This window comes from Salvelinus alpinus, chromosome 5 (genome assembly GCF_045679555.1).
Source record: "Salvelinus alpinus chromosome 5, SLU_Salpinus.1, whole genome shotgun sequence".
NCBI lineage: Eukaryota > Metazoa > Chordata > Actinopteri > Salmoniformes > Salmonidae > Salvelinus > Salvelinus alpinus.
In genome coordinates this window covers 38,163,223-38,181,323 of record NC_092090.1, presented here as the reverse complement: position 1 = coordinate 38,181,323, position 18,101 = coordinate 38,163,223, and the positions used below count along the sequence as shown (strand labels likewise).

The 18,101-nt window shown below is 41.1% G+C and overlaps 1 protein-coding gene across 1 annotated transcript in view; it reads right to left on the bottom strand.

Annotated features, from left to right (window-relative positions):
• Window positions 1-14,669, bottom strand: part of LOC139576063 (disintegrin and metalloproteinase domain-containing protein 10-like) — a 94,502-nt gene extending 79,833 nt beyond the window's left edge. Inside the window, exon 1 of the mRNA XM_071401710.1 lies at window positions 14,499-14,669. Coding sequence (XP_071257811.1) covers window positions 14,499-14,562 — 64 coding nt within the window. The 5' untranslated portion in view covers window positions 14,563-14,669. The remainder of the gene's footprint in view (window positions 1-14,498) is intronic.
• Window positions 14,670-18,101: the final 3,432 nt, after the last annotated feature.

Sequence of the window (18,101 nt, the reverse complement as noted above, 5' to 3'; positions counted from 1 at the left end):
CTCCAAGCTCTCCGCTGATGAAGCCCTCAGTTTGCAAGTCAAGAGTACGGCTAAGTGTGACGGTGGAGAGAACTGTGGAGGCAAAGCATAATCCTGAGAGGAGAGAACTCAGCTGCATAAAGACAGGCTCAGATTTAGACATAGGCCATCAATTTCATTAAAGCGCTGTGACACTGAGATGCTAAAGAGCACGCTCTGGCAGTGTGCCTCCACACAACTCTGGGTAATGAAGACAGAGCACGGCCAGGGAGGGACTGGCTCTCATAGTGACACCAGGGCAGCGGCTCAACTCTCTACCACGAAGCGTGGTAGCCACGCTAAACAGGCTTAGGCTTACACACACACACACACACACACACACACACACAGCTGGAGCGCGAGACTCACCGCCACACAGAACAGCTTATCCACCAAGCCTTATCATTGGTCCACTCCTAGTCAACAAAGGCTTTAAAGAATGGTCAGATACCAACAGTCGAACACAACTGAGGATAGGAGCCAAATAAGTTGCTGTTTAAGCAGTCCACCTGCTAGCTGGCTGTATACTGGTTAGCTGACAGTTATGAAAACAATGTGCATGCTTCAATGGTGCAGAAGGCCATGTTGTTGTGATTCTGGATGGCCAGATAGCTAGCAACAATGACAAGAAACTGCCATGTGGGGAATCATAGGTGGTTTGTTTCAGCAAGTTTTATCTTGATACCAAGTCTTGTTTTGAGGTGTTTTTACTGATGTCACATCTATGCTAATATGGCTCAAATTCACTAGCTAGCTAACAAACAAACTGTAACGATGTATTTGAGAGACAACATAAATACATTTGCACAATGAGCTTGTTTTCATTAAACATTGGAGACTAAATATAGTTTACATGCTGTTAATAATCTAAGCCAACCCTGGTCTGTCTTTCCCCATAGTTGACCGCGCGCTGGTTTTGTTGCTGAACAACCAACCCATCTATAACATCATAAGCAAGGAGACTACGAAGTCACCACACAAAAAACATATTCAAAAGAAATTGGCTGAGATGACTGGTTCCTTTCAGAGATTCTCACAGCTGTTGATGTGTTAGACTACTACCTGAGAAGCTATTTTAAAACACCATTAAGAAATGTATGGTCATCAGCTAATGCTGTGTTTGATATGAAGGGGACACTCCGTGCTTCACAGCTCTGGGAATAATTACCTAAAGAGAGGAGCTCATACAGTGCTGCTGGGGTAATGGTCCCACAGACAGACACAGAGACAGACTATTGTCATGGTGGCCCCAGTGTGTAGGAGTAAACTATTCAACAAGCAGGGGCCACACCCGGCCTGCCATGACATGTTCATGAACGAGTCAGGGAGAAAGTATTCCGAGATTTACACTAGCTTTTCTTAGCCCTCCCCCCAACAAATAGACTAATGACAGTGGGCAATCTAGACCGTGGCACACTGATGGACAGAAACACATGAGCTGGTGTGCTTTTTAATGTGAGAACAAGGTTAGAAGATTAATCAAATCAGGAAACAGAGGGGCCTTGTATGAAAACAAAACACGCTCAGATTGCCTCCATCAACCCCCATACATGGGCATGACATCTCCTATGCATTGTCCAACACAGCCTATTAACATGCAACACCAGTGGAATGAAGCAGAATAGACAAGAGAGAAATGCAATTATTTTACTAAAAAGACAGCTCATTGTATATGGCTCAATTTGGCAAGGGCTGGTATTTCTAAGAAGTGATACACATTAAATATTGACAACACTATCATGCAAAACAGCCTTTAGTTAATTGAAATGTTTGGTTAAAAAACAAGGTTAGTCCTCGTTTTAATATTTGCTCAGGCCGAGATGATACCAGTATGGCGATACATGTTAGTACCGTGGCAAGCAAACAAAACATGAAGCGGATTTAACTTCTTTAGGAAAACAGCCCCAATGTTGGAAACAAAACATCATTATGTTGTCATTCAGAGTCACATTTATTTAATTTCCAAGCTATAGCACACAACTTAAATACAGCAGATTGTTAAAAGACCAAAGAGGTTGTCTGCTTCGTGTTTCCATTTTTGCCATGGAAAAATATATTGTGATACTGGTATCATCACAGCCCTAGTAATTGCAACACTGACAGTTTCTAAGAACTGATGTTGCAACAAAGTAGATTTATTCACATTTACAAAAAAGCAGAAAAAAAGATATCTTAAAACTTCATGACAATGGGACATATTTTGCCCTCTATTAGTACATGTACAGTTTCAGGGGATATGCCTTCAAGTGATACTCATTTTATCATCAGTTGTTAAACATCTGTCCTAAAAAGGGAAATATTTAGCCTGTTATGTACAAACCCACTCTAGCCCAGCCTACAGCAGCCAAAGCTGCAGCAGGATGAACGGAATCAACAGGGTAAAGGTCAACTCAGAGGCTGTTGGTTAGAGATAGAGTATGGCAGGCACACCACGGTCCCTTCAGCTGTCAGACCACATACGACTCCAGTGGATTCATGGATGTTTTCATTGAAGAAAAAAAACATTGGGAGGAATGTACGACTAACTGTTACTTTCCGTATCAAACCACATGTGTGTAGGGTCACTGTCCGGAGGATGGGAGGGGCATGTGAGGACTGTGACCCCAGTGCTGAATATGCCAGCATAAGGAAGTGTTTTCATGACATAAAAAAATAATAACAGGTATAATTAGCAAGTCATTTATTAACATCATTTCCTCCCTTATCTAGCAGCCACAAAAAGTTAATGTAAAACTTAATGTTTTGCAAGCAGTCACTGACTTTGAATTAGTTGGCAGGGTAAAGGACTAGGAGGACTAACACTATTTGCAAGAGAAAATGTTGGCTACTCCTTATTTGTATATTGCTGGAATGCACCTGCTAGTCCAAATTGCCAGAGCAGTCAATGACAAGTGGTGCATGTGGGCTTCATACTGTAGGCTTAGTCAATAGTATTTCAGTGAAGTCTTCATCCTCACTCACAGAGGTGCCAAGCTTGAAAGATAGAACCCCTTGACAGTAACAGAGGAAGTGGAAACAGCTTGGGTCATGATGACTCACCCTCCACATACATTAACATGCTGGGAAAAGGCAGGTTGTTTGACAGACAAGAGGGCTCAGGGCGCCACCACTTGTTCTCCTGGTTGCTATTGCACCATACAACAACACTGAGTGATGGGTAAATCACTAGCCTACATCCCTGACAAGACATCCAGCCATTGACTACTGAGGGGTGGAAACATGGCATTGTGGTGTGGACCAATGCCATGTCCACTAGTCCATGTGGCTAGCTGCAGCCTTTGACCACTGAGGAGCTACTAATCCGATGGGCAGTGGTGGCAGTAGATGTTTTTGGACAAATACGCTTTTGTGTTGGGTCTGGGAGCCGCAGTGCTGTATGGGCAATTGTCAAGGGAGGGGTCCGAAATACCAAAGCATGATGTAGCTAGTAGGGCTGGGAATTGCCAAGGACCACACAATATGATATTAGCACAATACTTAGGTGCCGATACGATATGCATTGTGATTCTATACTGCAATTTTATTGTGATTTCATGTTCCAAACATATTGCTCACTATATTTCTGCTGCAGAGAGACGAGAAAATCAGTTTTGATCAGTCAGGGAAATAAAAGTGCTGAAAACATGTTGGCTCACCATTTTTTTTTTAAAGATCGAGAACAAGCTATAAGATGAAAAATGCCTGAGTTTTGGCACAGGTACAGCCGACTGTCTCTAGCTAACACTGCCTGCAGTAGCAAAACAAAACACAATTGTAACTAGGGGTGCGCGATGTATCGGCCGATATTAGCTAAAAATGCCAACATAGGTAGGGGCCCGATGTCTAGTTTAACGCCAATGTTAAAAACCGATGTCAAAGCTGCCGTGCATACCTATGTAACGTAGGTACATGACGTAATGACGCCACGTAAAATGTTGCGTTACTCGAGCAAAACAGCATCCCTAACCTAGCCCACAATGTCTGCTGTGTGGATCGAGCAGTGAACAAGTCGAGCAGTCATTTGAAAGAGTAAGAACATTTCAGCGAGACTCAAAGCCAAAATCCATTAAAGCCAAGATAATGATATTCATTGCCCTTGACAATCAACTGTCCTTTGTCGTGGGTGATGTTGGCTTTCGCCGACTGATCGAGCACCAGTACACACTACCAAGTGCGCTATTTTTCAGATGTTGCCCTACCGGAGATACACATTGATAGCGTCACAACATACATACATGCATACTATGGAAAGCCGTTTAGGTCTTTGCGTGTCAAAAAAGATACAGTAGCACTTTCAAAGCTGTACAAAGAAGTCTGCAAACACCGGCCACGAACAATGTGTTTACAATACTGCGTCGGTAATAAAGCATAATTTGTTCAACCGCAACTTCTGGGGTAGCTAGCTTTAGCTTGCTACCTAGCTAGCACCAATACAACCAGCCTGAAAACAATGACCAGTAGAAACTGCAGTCATTTTCGTTATTCTTAGCAATGATTTAGGAATCCTTGTGAGTAAGTATTAGCTAGGTTGCCACTTGTTGTTCGCCTATTGAAATTGAACTTCAGTTCATGAAAATAAATAGCTGGCCAGCTACTTAACCCTGTTGCCCAAAGCTAAAGTTATAAGCAGCCAGCTAGCTTCATCTGCCTAGTGAGGCTCGACCAGACCGGGTTATGTGTTGTGAAGCTAGCCACAATAAGGATTAGGCACAAGTGGAATTTGCGGTTTGCCTTCAAAATAAAAGTATGTCATTGACAGTGATGCAAATGAATGCAAATAGTAGAATTATGATACTTTTATTTTGAAGGCTAACTGCAAAGTCCACTATTGTGGCTAATCCTTATTGTGGCTAGCTTCACATACATTGGTCCAACCACCATCAATCAAATAAGAACAGTCTTATGAATTAGGGTTATTTTAGATGATGACGCCTAGCTATATAGTTAGCTAGCTAACTATATAGCTACTGAAACAGATGTCGTTTGCTATGTTTTTGGGGAAGAACACTGTTTACATCCATGAGTTAGCTAGCTTTTTTTGAATGACCAGCACTGTAGGTGCGCGAGACAACTTGTTAAATTGTGACATGCAGTCATATTCAGATCCTGATTGGTCAACAAGCTAATTTGACACGTCACTTTTTTGACACGCAAAGACCCAAACGGTGTGCTATAGAAATCCTGGTTGAGAATGAAACTGAAGAAATTAACAACGAAACAGCACAGGAAGTAAGTTAAATAAATTGTTTTTGATTATGTTTTACTGGTAAATGAGGACATACATAAATGCCAACAAAATAATGTTTTGCTCAGTGTGTGTGTGTGTGTAACCTTCATTTAACTAGGCAAGTCAGTTAAGAACAAATTCTTATTTAAAATGACGGCTTACCCCAGCCAAACCCGGGCGATGCTGGGCCAATTGTGTGCCGCCCTATGGGACTCCCAATCACGGCCGGATGTGATAGAGCCTGGATTCTAACCAGGGACTGTACTGACGCCTCTTGCACTGAGATGCAGTGCCATAGACCGCTGCATTCGTGTGTGTGTTAACTATACTAGAATGCTTAAAAAGGTCGCTTTTGGCAAGGAAAATATTGGATATCGGTCAAGAATGTCATATCGGTGCATCACTAACTGTAACTATGTATTTTTCCCCCATCATTAGTAGCTAGGTACAATGTTCCTCCTCATTCCATGCATGCTTAGAAGAGGTTCATCTGAATTACTGTACAGGGTGTGGGGTCCATTGCTCATGTGATGCTAAAATAATTATGAAGCAGCTTTTATGGCTCACACAGCACAATGTCTGCACATAATTCTAGGTTAGCCTACTGTGGAAAGTCACGTCAGAGGCCAAAGGAGATTGTGATGTGAAGGCATGTTTCTAGGTGCTGAGGGTTCAGCACAAAAGTATAACTAGACTAGGCCCACACACACACACACACCTAAAAACATTGCAGTTTTGAGTGGATTTCTAAATTCTAGTCTTACTGCTCAACATCCACTTGAATATGATGCAGAGAGCAAAGAAACAAGAGGCAGGGCAAGTTAGTAGTCTATGTGTTAACAAGCAAAGAACCTACTGATAATGAAGTCAGAACTGAATGTGATGCTGCTTACAGCTCCCAGCTGAAAGAGATATCGCTGTGAAAGGAATAGTGATTTGACACTGGAACACGATTTAAACGTAGGAACCATTTTCAGGTCAATGTTAGTTTACTATTGTCTTTCAAGAAACTGATTGGCAAGTCAAAACACTAGCGGTAGAAGAACCATGCACTGAAACAAGCCAGAAAAACAAACTGACAGGGAATGTAAGAACACAGTCATTATAGAAATACAAATGTCAGGCACCATGTCACAAGTCTCAGAATGAACAAACTAGCCAACCATGTCACAGTTTCTCTACAAAAGAAAGCAACAGAGGAAACGGTGCTTCAACAAACCAATGTGGTGAGTCTGATAAGCAATGACTGGTAAGTAGGTCCCTGTCAGTAAAACATCACTGGTAATCGTGATTGTTTAAGCTTGGCTACATGTTTCAGTTTCCTGAATTGTTGCTTGATGCTGTCTTCAGAGGGCCTAGGCCTAATGTGACTAGTACAGCGGTTCCCATAGTTTTTATAGTCCCCTAGCCCATCAAACATTCAACCTCCAGCTGCGTAGCACCAGGGTCAGCGCATTCTCAAATATTGTTTTTTGCCATCATTATAAGCCTGCCATACACACACACAAATTGTACGAGACATTTATTAAACATAAGAATGAGTGTGAGTTTGTCGTCACAACCTGGCTCGTGGGAAGTGACAAAGAGCTCTTATAGGACCAGGGCACAAATAATAATAATCAATGATTTTTCTCTTTATTTAACCATCTTACATATAAAACCTTATTTGTTCATCAAAAATTGTGAATAACTCACCACAGGTTAATGAGAAGGGTGTGCTTGAAAGAATGCACGTAACTCTGTAATGTTGGGTTATACTGGAGAGAGTCTCAGTCTTAAATAATTTTCCACATAGTTTGTGCCTGTATTTAGTTTTCATGCTAGTGAGGGTCGAGAACCCACTCTCACATAGGTACGTGTTTGCAAAAGGCATCAGTGTCTTAACAGCGCGATTTGCCAAGGCAGGATAGTCTGAGCGCAGCCCAATCCAGAAGTCTGGCAGTGGCTTCTGAATAAATTCAATTTTCACAGAACCGCTTATTGCAATTTCGATGAGGCTCTCTTGTTCATATATTGTAAGTGGACTGGAGGCAGGGGATGAAAGGGATAACGAATCCAGCTGTTTGTGTCATCCGTTTTGGGAGAGTACCTGTGTAAATTGCGCACCCAACTACCTCAGGTGCTTCGCTATATCACATTTGACATTATCCGTAAACTTAAATTCATTTGCACACAACAAAAAAATCATACAGTGATGGAAAGACCTGTGTGTTGTCCTTGTTAATGCAGACAGAGAAGAGCTCAAACTTCTTAATCATAGCCTCAATTTTGTCCCGCACATTGAATATAGTTGCGGAGAGTCCCTGTAATCCTAGATTCAGATCATTCAGGCGAGAAAAAACATCACCCAGATAGGCCATACGTGTGAAAAACGTCATCATGCAAGCGGTCAGACAAGTGAAAATTATGGTCAGTATAGAAAACTTTAAGCTCGTCTATCAATTCAAAAAAACATGTCAATACTGCCTCTTGATAACCAGCGCACTTCTATATGTTGTAAAAGCGTTACATGGTCGCTGCCCATAACATTGCATAGTGCGAATTCAGAATTCAGGGGCCTTGCTTTAACAAAAGTTAACCATTTTCACTGTAGTGTCCAAAACGTCTTTCAAGCCGTCAGGCATTCCCTTGGCAGCAAGAGCCTCTCAGTGGATGCTGCAGTGTACCCAAGTGGCGTCGGGAGCAACTGCTTGCACGCGCGTTACCGCTCCACTATGTCTCCCTGTCATGGCTTTTGCGCCATCAGTACAGATACCAACACATCTTGACCACCAAAGTCCATTTGATGTCACAAAGCTGTCCAGTACTTTAAAAATATCCTCGCCTGTTGTCCTGGTTTCCAGAAGAGGATGTCTTTCTTAATTGACCCCCACAAACGTAATGGGCATATAGCAGGAGCTGTGCCAGGCCTGCCACGTCTGTTGACTCATCCAGCTGTAACGCATAGAATTCACTGGCTTGTATGCGAAACAGTAATTGTGTTATGCATTTCGCTAGTATCTTTGCGTCACAACATTGAAGTGTAAGGGGCCTCCAGTTTTTTAGATATAAAGACCCTGTCTATTTGCCATCTGGGTCTTGTTTTAATAAGAGAAAAATCAGACCTTCCTGCTGAGTACCTGACAGACTACCATTTCTATACAAGTAGTTAAAACAATCAAAAAAGGCTTGATATTTACATTTACATTTAAGTCATTTAGCAGACGCTCTTATCCAGAGCGACTTATACCTCTACCGGTATGCTATCAAGCCCTGGGGTTTTTCCAGACTATTAAATCCTTTGTCTCAAACTTCTTCCTCTGTAATTTGGCATTCGCACTGATCTTCCTGTACATTTGTTAATTTTAAATGTTTATATTATTTGGAAAGAATTCCTTACTGTAATTTTCATTCAGTGGGAGAGGATGAGATGTTCTTTTTTCCATCTGCCTAAAATAATTAGCTTCCTCTTTTTAAAATATAATTCAGAGAATCAGAGATGACGCCGTCTTCAGTAATGAGTTTTTGCAAATTATCTTTGTTAGCATTCCTGTATTGGAGATTCAGGAAGAATTTTGTGTATTTTTTTCCATATTCATCCAGTTTGCTTTATTTTTGTCATAGATTATATTAGATCGTTCTTGAATAAGTTCAACTTCTTTTTCCTCTAACTTGTTTTGTATCTCTGTAGTATTGTTTTTATTGCCATCTACCTGTACTATTAGTTCATTGATTTCCCTTGTTAGTCTTGTCTCTTTAGCCAGAAACTGCTTTTTTATTATTGATGAAAATTGAATGACCTCTGAAGGTACATTTAAAAAAGTATCCCAAACAATAAGGGGATTTGCTGAACCTATATTATACTGGAAAAATTCAGTTATAAATTATTTTGTCTTATTTTTAACTACTTTGATTACATTTCCAATATCCCCGTCCACGTGGAAAATCTATAGGAGTTATGTGAATGCTAATTAGATGATGATCCGATCGCATTCTGTCTCTTATTAAAACGTTTTTAACCTTTGAAGCAAGAGAGAAAGAGACAAGTAGTCAAGACGACTAGCTTGATTAAATCTCCATGTATCTCTCACTAGGTCTGGGTTTTTTAGTCTCCAAATATCCGCTATTTCTAATGTGTCCAAAATATTTGTGACTTCCTTAAGGGCACGGTGATGATAGTTTGTAGAGTGATTACCTTTCCGGTCCATTGAGGTACTTAAAACTGTTATAGTCTCCTACCATAATGATATACATATCGATTTGCTATATTCTCATCCCATTCCTTTACTAGATTGTGTGTATTAGGTTTTGTTGTGGAATTTGTTAGATATTACCTGTTAGACACTGCTGCACTGTCGGATCTAGAAGCATAAGCATGTCGATACACATGGTTAGCAATGTTATTGCAAGTGTATGTGACCAATACAATTTGATTTCCCTGTGTTTTTCAACCTTTCAAACACACACACACAGCAAAGCACCCATTTCCTGCCATGACCCATTAATCTTACAGTGCATGTTGTTGATGCACACACACTACTCTGTCTGCTCACCCTGGGATGGAACAGAACGGAAACAGCTCCACCCATCATGTCACTGTGTTTACACTACTGCAGCACCACACACACACACTACAGCTGAGAGCGGGAGTGTCTTAATTGACATTTCCAACCCTACACGCACTACAGTAAGAGCATGATAAAATGCAGCCGTGGGTTAATCATGGCTTATTCAGAGGCTTAAATTAAAGAAGCAAAGAAAACGATTGTGTGAATCACATTTCCTCCTAAGGTGAAGAAATGTCATATTGCCTTGGGTATCAATACTACGTCACCACTAGACAAACTTCCCTGAATTTCGTACATGGGGCTTATTTGTTTATAGCCTGAACATTAGGCTACACCTGAAACATGGAAAGGATGCCCTTGAACAGGGGGAATCCAATTAAGCAATCTCTGACCTTGGTTGACAATACACCAGACAAGAACACTAGCATTTTCACAACTTGGAAAATGCAACGAAAATAAGAATGTTGACAACAAAGAGGGTGAGATGGGGGGGTGCTGGGGGGAAAGAGATAGCTGCCAGCAGAGTGCACTTTATCTGATTGGATGAGTCAAGGACAATCCTTTGTGGACACATACTGTATGAAGTGTGATACCAATGGAGAAAAAAAATATCTAAAGTTAAAGGCATATTTTTCCCCTGTTGACTTGTTTTGGAAAAGATTGGGGCAGCTTTTTCTGTCAAGAGCTTTCAGGGCCAAATATGGAAAATCTAGGGGCACAAAGCCCCTCTGCATTTCTGACACTGACATTGCACATCTTGAATATGGTCAATATTTGCCTTTGAGTGTGAATATACTAGAATGCTGCTCTGCATGCTTCAAACTAACAAAATACAATATTAAGTGTTAATATAACAATGTCAATTGTGGAAACTCATTGAAGTTCTTTGGACATGTGAGGGGAAATATAATCCAGGATTACATATTTTTCCCACAACCCCACATTCTGAAAGGCTTTGCTATGCCTCCCTAACAAGCCACTGTGCATTACCAAAGCACAGGACTCCAAAACACTGTTTTATTCTCCACATACAAGCAAGGCCTTTCGGCAGAGTCTCTCTCTCAGAGTCTTGCTGACATCTTATCAAATGCTGTCCAATACATTCAAATGTCAAGGGAAGTCACACACCCCATGTAATGTCTGTGTGAAACAGCAGAATGGAAGATAATGAAACCGGTGTGTGTAGTGCCACAGCGCTAGTGAAAAGACAGAATCTCAACAAGTGAAGAGAATATGATCAGTTGGAATATAGGGATGTTCCTAGTCAATTAACATGGTTGCCTACTCTACTTCCTCTTTAGAAATTATGGCTTTTGGATCAGTACCAGCTAAAAATGTTTCTCTCAACAAGAACAGATTAGCCAGATCTCCTGCTTTCCCTCTATAAATAATTAATTTCCAACCCTGGAAACATATTTGAGTCAAAAGGGAAGAATCTGTTACCACAAACCCTAACAAATCATTAATATCCACCCATGAATCAAGTCCATGGTTATATGACAACATCTCACATTCATTATTCATTTGCGTGTGGCATCTGGCATTGAATTATAGATTTTGAAACCCAAATACTGATAACATAATTTGCCTTTCCAGTAAAATGTACAAAACATTAGGAACACCTGCTCTTTACATGACATAGAATGACCAGGTGAATCTAGGTGAACGCTATGATCCCTTATTGATGTCACTTGTTAAATCCACTTCAATCAGTGTAGATGAAGGGGAGGAGGATTGTGTATGTGTACCATTCAGAGGGATTTAAGTGCCTTTGACCGGGGTATGGCAGTAGGTGCAGGCACACCGGTTTGAATGTGTCAAGGGTTTTTCACTGTTTCCCGTGTGTATCAAGAATGGTCCACCACCCAAAGGCCTTCCAGCCAACTTGACAACTTATAGAGTCAAACTCAATATTAGGAGGGTGTTCCTAAAGTTTTGTACACTCAGTGTACAATGATCTGAGGCTCAGAGCATATAGCCTAAGCCTAGAGGACATTAATTGCTATAGTGGTGACCAATTTAATCCCAAACTCTCCCTTTTCTTTTTTTACCCCCTTTTACTCCCCAATTTCGTGGTATCCAATTGTTAGTAGTTACTGTCTTGTCTCATCGCTACAACTCCCGTACGGACTCGGGAGAGGCAAAGGTCGAGCCATGCGTCCTCCGAAACACAACCAAGCCGCACTGCTTCTTAATACAGCTAGCATCCAACCCGGAAGCCAGCCACACCAATGTGTCGGAGGAAACACCGTACACCTAGCGACCTGGTCAGCGTGCACTGCGCCCGTCCCGCCACAGGAGTCGCTAGTGCGCGATGAGACAAAGATATCCCTGCCGGCCAAAACCTCCCTAACCCGGACGACGCTGGGCCAATTGTGCGCCGCCCCATGGGCCTCCTGGTCGCGGCCGGCTGCGACAGAGCCTGGGCTCGAACCCAGAGTCTCTGGTGGCACAGCTAACGCTTAGACCACTGCGCCACCCGGGAGGCCCTCAAACTCTCCCTTTGAATACAAATCTGTGCTTTTAAAATTGTGTTTGGAGTGGACATTGGCTTATCTTCTTAGTTTATGAAAGAACATTGTGGTGGTACTCTAAGAGAACTGTTTCCTCAGTAAACATTTGATTTCCAGTCACAGAAGGCAGTGCTGGGTCTGGCTCATATCCTCTTTTCCACAGAAAGCAAACATCATGGTGAACCATCATGGACTCTGGGCGGCATCCTCTCCATTCACACACTCTCAGTTGGCAGCAAACACGCTTTTAAGGACATACCAGGGAACGTGTGACTCACACAGAGCTCTGCTGCTGCTCTGTTTAGTTCTGCCATTAGTCTGACAGCCCTGACATCAAAATTACTATCTGACCCAACATAACATTGGGTGAACCAATCAAACCACATGAGAAGAGTCATCACCATAAGGACAGTTGAAGACAGGGAGGAACGATGTACTTTTACAGTATTAGAATTTGAGCATATGTCCCAGTCCCTTGTATGGATTGGAGTCATTACTGTACTAAAAGACAAATAGGAAAATGAAAGGCTCAAACTTGGCCATCATGAATAACATAACTGAGTCAACAAACCCCCATAATTAATGCAAATGAGTGGGAATATTAGCTCACCGAGGAGAGCCATGAAATATGGTTCTACTTTATCAGCTAATGAGAGTTCTCAAGTGGAATCAACAAACAAAATAATTAATTAGGATGATAAATTATGCACTAGTAATTTCAATATGGGGATTTGACAACACAATAACAATTTATGAGGAGCAAATAAAATCCAAGTCCTGATAATTTAATCAGACCTAGCCGTCTCTGAAACAACACTTCATCTGCAGTGGAATGTTTCTGTTCCCATCATTGAACAAACAGGACACCAGTTAGGAATTGGAGGGGAGCTCAATGTTCAGGGGGCTCAGGGGAACACAAGGCCCACAGCAGCTTCAGGCAGATCAATTACTCACTTTGTGTTCACACACACTAAAAAAACAGACCGTCAGAGCAGGTAAAAAACAGACCCGGCATATGTCTTTCATCGCATGGCAAACAGGAGAGGGAAATGAAAAATGCATTCGATGTCAGACAGATGAGGCGTATAGTCAACTCCACAGTAGTCAGACCCAGATGGAGTGGGACCTTAACAGGGCGAAGAATAATGATGAAGTCAAACATTTGATGCCATGTTTATGAAATAGCCTACATGGGTCAGTAAAAGTCTATTCTAATGCACGCTACTACATCACAGGGGACATCCTGTCTATATGTGTCATGTTTTCAGAAGGTCTGAGTGCTGAATGAAATCAAATTAGAATGATGAAAATACAGATCACTAACTACATGTAGCCTACCATATAAATCAAGTAATGTTTGCATCAGAGCCATAGAGATCTAGCTAGGCTGTGTACATATAAAGTACAAAAAGAAAAGTCAGTGAGTGGGCATATCATGAGAATGACAATTGTAATTTACAGTGTCACAATGTCACCTTTTCCTTTCTGTCGAAATAGCTAGAAAATTCTGTACATTAGCATGTAATCATTTTGCCAGCAAACATCTATACAAATCAACTTGCTACTTGACCAGGGGTTCCCAAACGTTTACTGCACAAGACCCTAAATTGACACTAGAATATACAGAGGACCCCATTTGGAAAAAGTATACCCCCCCCCAACGTTAGTTAATGCTGTGTGTTCATATTGACTCAATTTTAGGTCTTGCCGGATGTCCAGAACTATGAAAGCACATTCTAATAGCGTAAGAGTTCTTAGTCGACACTAACAAGTTGTATTCTAAACCCAGTTGAAGACAAAAAAAAAGTTAAGATCACTTTCTCAGGGGAACCCATTTCACGTTTGGGAACCACTGTACTAGACTCTCAGAACTAACAGTGCGTGACTGAAACTGCAGTGATGAGGACTAGTATGTTGATACTATATAACTTTTAGTAAACATTACATTCTAGATAGTTGAGAATGTCTTAAGAAAAATATCCTCCACAGTTACATTCTTATTTCACTTCGGTGGACCTCTCGTAGGCTCTCTCGATGTAGTCCTAGCAGAACCATAAATGTAAAAAAAATAAAAAAGGAGCTGGACCCCTCCCAGCTAGGTAACGTTAACGCTGCTAGCCTAGCTCGCTTGCTACCATTTCCTCAATCCGATTAGCGAGCTAGCTAGCGATGAAACACTTTTCTTGCTGTATAAATCAGAATGCCCAAACTTACCTTTAATGGTCCATATGCCATTAAACAGCAAGAATTGTATCAAGACCATATCGATTAAATTCATTGTTAGTACATTGACACCGCGAATGCTTTACTGTTTCGATTTGCACTTCTTAAAGGCGCAGTCTGCGCGCTGTTTATGGCAGTACCTTCACAACCGCCTTTCACCGCTTGTCTCCAACCGCCTTACGTCAGGCGCAGGCAAGTACTAGTCCCTCCTACCTCACTAGCGCAACAAAACCTGTTTGCTTTCATTTGATAGGGCCGTTTAGATTTGTTGAAAACAACAATTCAAGTGCAATAAATTCAACAGCGACAAGCTAAGCCACTTTTCAATATCAAGTTAGCCTACAAATTCATATTTTTTCTTTATTAGGATCCCATTAGACAACGCCAATGGCGACAGCTAGTCTTACTGGGGTCCGACATATAACGAAAAAGACATTACAGACAAAATACTTGACATCTATCAGTTGCACATACATGTTAGTACATTCAAGCAACAAGTAGGTCACATGGGGAGAGGCGTTGTGCTGTGAGGTGTAGCTTTATTTGTTTTTGAAACCAGGTTTGCTGTTCACTTGCGCTATATAAGATGGAAGGGAATTCCATGTACTCATGGCTTTGTATAATACAATATCATGTATTGACAATAATGCATTTGTCTTGGACAGAGTTAAAAAAAATATCCCTGTACCCTGATTTAATGGAATATGATTTCAGTATTGAATACAGTACATCACTACAGTAGATTCCACCGTGAAATGTCAATGTATTGGGGGGAAACAATTTCAAACATTCAATGAAAAATCGATATAGAAGTGTGTGGCCCCACATGCATTTGCACTGCTCAGAGACAGCTATTTGTGTTGAATTCATTGTGACTTTGTTGAATGTGCCTGCATAACATGTCCTGGCTACCTACACCTGCCCCGCACTTGCTTGATCTCTGCATTTGTCTCTGCACTGATCGTCTTTGTTGAGATTCCCTAAAAACAAGCCACTTCCATACAGCTACAACCAGAGGTGACTGTTTTGTAACAGGTTAGGATAACTTACACAGCAGGTTAGGAGAATTAACGTAGCAGGTTAGAATAATTAGGTTAAGGTTAAGGTTAGGAAAGGGTTAGGGTTAGCGAAAACGCACTCTTTGTAACACCAACTATTGACTGCAAAAATAATTGTATCTCTTATTTCCCATAAGACATACTATACTGTACATCAGACATACAGCGTTGATCTTTTCACTGTGTAGCTTCTGCCACTGTGTGGCTAAAAAAAGCCACTACACTGACTGAACTGGAAACTTCATAACAACTTGTCAGTCTGCTGCTGCTACTAGATACAAGGTGATGAAGACCCACGCACCTCTTCCTTCCCTGTGCACGCACGCACACACGCACGCACGCACACACACACACACACACACACACACACACACACACATTTTGTGAAGATAATATTACTTCAGCCATTAGGATTCTATCCATATAAAAATGAAAATAAATTAACAAGGCAACAGTAAATATGTCATTCGCATGAATGATGCAGCGCCAATTGAGATATTGTGTGTGACTAACTCAATTCAGTTAATTACTATAAACTCCTGCATTGGGCCAATCGGTATAATTTTGTAAATGCCAGATCTCTAAGGCAAGACGCATCGTTAATCCAAGTTTTGTCAAAATCGGGCCAGTGCTGTCTGAGATATAGGGTTTGACGAGCATAGGAATTTACAGATGGAGACAGATCCACAGTCCCTTCCCCAATTTCATCGTGGGGGACAATAAAATACACAAGAATGGAGTTATATACAGGGAGTACCCGTACCAGATTAATATGCAGAGGTATGAGGTACAGTAAACATGTAATCCCCCACGAATAATGCAGCACCCCCCTTGGGCCAATCAATGTAATATTGTAAATGACGGATCTACATGGCAAGACGCATCATTCGCCCAAGTTTCATACAAATCGGACCAGTGGTGTCTGAGATGTTGCGTGTGACTAACGTACGTACAGTTGATTACTATAGCGCCCCCCTTGGGCCAATCAGTATTATTTTCTAAGTGCTGGATCTCTATGGCAAGACGCATCGTTAATCCAAGTTTTGTCAAAATCGGGCCAGTGCTGTCTGAGATATAGGGTTTGACGAGCATAGGAATTTACAGATGGAGACAGATCCACAGTCCCTTCCCCAATTTCATCGTGGGGGACAATAAAATACACAAGAATGGAGTTATATACAGGGAGTACCCGTACCAGATTAATATGGAGAGGTATGAGGTACAGTAAACATGTAATCCCCCACGAATAATGCAGCACCCCCCTTGGGCCAATCAATGTAATATTGTAAATGACGGATCTACATGGCAAGACGCATCATTCGCCCAAGTTTCATACAAATCGGACAAGTGGTGTCTGAGATATCATGTGGGTTAGCTAGACTCACATCCCTGAGCATGTGTGCCACATTTCAACGCTCTGAGTCAAACAGATCAAGAGATAAACACTAGCACCACTGTTGAGTCGATATGAATGTTCTTGTAGTGATGAGCATTCCCGGCTCTTTCAGTGAGCCGGCTCGTTCGGCTCAGCTCACCAAAAAGAGCCGGCTCTTTTGGCTCCCAAACGGCTCTTTAAAAAATATATGTTTTGTATTTTTTCAAGTCAAACAGTTTGTGATAGATTGACTATGATTGGTGTTAAAACAATTCTAATTAAATTATTAAATGAAATCATACTCTACCTTAACCACAATGTATTTAAAAATGCATTGGTTTGTTATGAAAAATAATGCTATTAAACATTTGCATTTAAAATATAACTTTTCAATGTATATAAACAAAGTGCATATAAATCTAACCATTCAAAACAAATACAAACTGAACAGCATAATAGAATATTGCACCATATCAAAGAAAATAAATAACAATTTGCAAAACTGCAGCATCCCACAAATTAAAATGAATGTAAAAAAGAAGGATGCTATTACACATGTGCATTTAAAGTGTAACTTTTTTAATGTATATAAACAAAGTGCATATAAATGTAACAATTCAAAACGAATACAATCTGAACAACATAATAATAGAATATTGCACCATAACAAAGAAAAACAAATAACAATGTGCAAAACTGCAGCATCCCACTTAAAACATTAAACTGGTCCCTCTTTTCTCTCTCTTCTTTATTGCCATGTTATAACCAGCAGCACACAGCAATGCTGACCATATTTTGCTTTTATGAGAGATTTGCATTCAGAAAGGAGGGAACGGATGTGGCCGCTATGCAGTCTCCCTGTCATGACTTTAGTAAGCCGTGGGTAGACAGAGGCCTTGTTCTTCCACCAGCTCAGAGGATCCAAATAGGATTGGACCTCCATTATGGCATTCCTTTGGCCGCCTTTCCTTCCAGTTCTCTGCTGCCAATGATTGGAACGAATTTCAAAAATCACTGAAGCTGGAGTCTTATATCTCCTTCTCTAACTTGAAGCATCAGCTGTCAGAGCAGCTTACTGTACCTGTACACAGCCAATCTGTAAATAGCACACCCAACTACCTCATCCCCATATTGTTACTTATCCTCTTGCTCTTTTGCACC